At 55.0% G+C, this 3,159-nt stretch overlaps 1 protein-coding gene across 1 annotated transcript in view; it reads left to right on the top strand.

The window, feature by feature from the left end:
- The window catches only part of DUSP4 (dual specificity phosphatase 4), a 67,669-nt gene that overhangs the window by 63,293 nt on the left and 1,217 nt on the right, over positions 1 to 3,159 (top strand). Inside the window, exons 3-5 of the mRNA XM_014311915.2 lie at positions 7 to 101; positions 2,511 to 2,647; positions 3,065 to 3,159. Coding sequence (XP_014167390.2) covers positions 7 to 101; positions 2,511 to 2,647; positions 3,065 to 3,159 — 327 coding nt within the window. The remainder of the gene's footprint in view (positions 1 to 6; positions 102 to 2,510; positions 2,648 to 3,064) is intronic.

The raw sequence follows: 3,159 nt of genomic DNA, 5'->3' as shown, positions 1-3,159 counted from the left end.
TGGCAGCGCGGCCATCAGCCCCGAGCGAGGGTGCCCGTGCGGTCTGAGCCGGCTCAGGGGCATCGAGCGGGCGCCGTGGCCCTGCCCGGGACCTGAGGGAAGTGAGTGTGTGTGGGAATCCCCCCGCGCTTTGTTCGAGTCCATCCCCAGCCCCACGGAGGTGCAGAGGAGGTATTTGTGCAGGGTCAGATAGCGGCTGTCACGGCGATGTCCCCTTGCAGCGGGCAGAAAACCTGGGGGTGCCTCTGTGCTCCCTTTGCGACTACAGCGGGGATCAGGGCTTCCCCCCTCTGCCGTGGGTTAAATGGGAAGCTGTGCACATTTGGAGCTGCTGGTCCTGAGAATTGCCGGGAGATGATTTAGGGGCGGGGGATGCTCAGCTGGGGTTCCTGGATGAGCTCTGTGGGGCTTTTTCTTTTTTGTTTACAGCCTGAGAGTCAATTTATTCCTTGGCTTACTTACAGCAGGGGTGAGGATGTGTATGCAGAGTAGCAAATCCATTAAGAGGCTTGATAGATGGGGGAACTAGCACTTCAGTTGTACTAGATACAGTAAAAGCAGCAGGAGCTGTTCCCGGGATGCGATACGATGTGCTGCTGCGGGAGTGCCTGCACAGCAAGGGCTCGCTCAGGAGCAGGCTCCTTCACCGTGAGCCAGCGTGGTGCTGGAGCCACGCATGTGGCAGGAAACGCTGCTCTGATTCAAGGGTGGCCTTTGTCAGCTGAGAGCTTCTGGTGCTTCTGTGGTTCTCGTGGGAGGTTGCTTGGAATGGGAGCCCTTTTAAGGAATAGGCTCCGAGAGACTCAGTCTCAGCACTACAGTCTTGTGTTCCGCAGAGCCACTAAAATGATCTTGCTCTGATTCCATGAGAGCTACACTAACCCACAGCTGTGCATGCCCAAGTGCACATTTGTCAGGTGCAGGTCACAGTGAAGACCCTGAAGTGTTTTGTGCAGGTCAGGCTGCTGCCAGGTTCCCTGTAAAACAGCCTGGCTGGGGGTTGCTTGGCCATGGGCTCCTGCTCTGCCTGGCTCCTGCACCGGGCAGGGCTGGCATGAACAGCCAGGAGCTGCTGGATCAATGAATCTGATGAGATTCATTGAAGAGAAGCATTTGAAAAGGTCTCTTTTTCTTTCCAAGAACCATTCTTTCCAAGATGTTTCTGCCCATCACCCTGGGCAGCTTTTCCCTCTCATGGTGCAATGACCACTGGAGTGCAATGTGGTAGATCCAGGGATTTTAGGACCAGATCCCTGGAAGTTGTCTAACAAAGGCTCTTGGTTTTGGATGCTCTTTCAAATCGAAGCAGTAGGACTGTAAAGGGATGTCAGGCCAGGGAAATGAAGCCTCTGCAAAATGTCCTGGCTGCGTGGGAGGGACAATGCAAATGCAGTGATAAATCTGCACAGTTCTGCTTTAAGGTACTAAAGCCCTTCCTTTTGTAGGGGAGGAAACCACAAAGGACACTGGGATGCTGGCAGTGGGGGGCTCTAGCTGCCTGGGGATTCCTGGGCTGCTTGAGACGCTTGCATCCGTTGTTTTGATTATCCAGCCTTGTTCAGGGCAGTCTCGGAGCTAAGGCTGGATAAGAAGGATGTGTCCTGCTGTAGGCTCTGGTGAGCTGAAATCTGCAGGCATAGGTCTTGCAGTTGGTTTGAGTCTTCAGGAACCATCCTGGCAGTCAGAGCTTGATCCAGCTGGAGTCCTGTGGTGATAGTAAAATACTTGATTTTCATTGATTTCGAGGCTCAAAGTCAGACCCTTTGAGGATGTTAATTAGATTTGAATGAGAGAAGGAAATGTCACCAGAAGTGTTTATTGGCAGGCCAACACTGCATTTTCCCTGTCCTGGGAACTCAGTGGGGTTTGCTCTTGTTATGCCTGCCATGACAAAGCCCTGACATCCCCTGTGCTCATCCCCCTGGCAGCAGGGCAGAGGGACAAGCTGCTCCATGTTCAGCTTGCACCTGTGTCCTTGGGAAGCAGCAGAAACCTCTCTCAGAGGGCAGCTTGGCTGTACCTGGCCAGAGCCAGGGCTTTCCTGGTCTGTTGTTGTGGGAGCTCTGAGCTGGAGGGTCAAGTTGGGAATGGGAGACCTGCCTGTCTTCTGTCACAAAATAATGTTTCAAGGGCAAATGAGAACTGAACAGTCTTTGGCCTTGGAGCAGCTTTTCCCATTTAAGTCTGAGTATGCTGGAAATAAATCCTCTCTTCATTGTCTCAGAGAGCAACCTTGGCTTCAGTGTGGAGTTTTGGCCGGCAGTATGCAGGTGACCGAGCCCTGGAGCAGAGACTTTGGGTGGTCAAGATCATTGCTCTTGGTGCTCCAAGGGAATGGTGGGGCCTTAGGGATTCCCCCCTTGCTGCCGAGAGCCCGACTGCTCCTCCTGGGGCAGGGATCACTCTCCATCGCTGTAGCATCATCTAGTGGCCAAGGGCATCTCCGGCTGTGTGTTCTGCAGTCCTGTGAATGCGGTCTGGGCTAACACCTCGTGCCTCTCCTCTTGCAGGGGGCTATGAGCGCTTCTCCTCGGAGTACCCCGAATTCTGTGCAAAAACCAAGTCCCTGAGCAATGTGTCACCCCCCACCAGCGCTGAGCCCCTGGATCTGGGCTGCAGTTCCTGTGGGACCCCCTTCCATGACCAGGTACGTCTAAAAGCCCAGTGCTTAGCTATCTTGACTGCCCTTCCAGCATTGCAGCCTGCTCCAATGGGAGTCTCTCTGCTCTCCCTCAGCTGGGGCTTGTGGAGCCAGAGCCCTGCTTCCTTTCCTCTCATGGGAAAGCATGGTGGTCCTCCTAAGCCCTGGGTGTTTGTGTGCCCCACAGGGTGGACAAGCCCACATCCTGTTAACCCACACCTGCGTGTTTCCAAACAAGACAGGGAGAGGGAGAGGAAGGGCTGAAAGAGGTTTAGCACCTCAGGAATGCAGCCTCTGCTCCCTCTTCTGAGGGCCCTGGATCAGGTGCCAGGTTGCTGTGCAGCTCCGTGTTTCCAAGCCATCTGGATGTGTGTCCTGCCTCCCACTGTCCCCTGGCCGACCAGCTCTTTTCCTCTGTCACAGGGTGGGCCTGTGGAGATCCTTCCCTTCCTCTACCTTGGCAGCGCCTACCACGCAGCCCGGCGGGACATGCTCGATGCGCTGGGCATCACAGCCCT

Source organism: Geospiza fortis, unplaced genomic scaffold, assembly GCF_000277835.1.
Source record: "Geospiza fortis unplaced genomic scaffold, GeoFor_1.0 scaffold11, whole genome shotgun sequence".
Lineage (NCBI taxonomy): Eukaryota > Metazoa > Chordata > Aves > Passeriformes > Thraupidae > Geospiza > Geospiza fortis.
The sequence above is the reverse complement of the archived record's forward strand: the minus strand, read 5'-3'. Positions and strand labels throughout refer to the sequence as shown.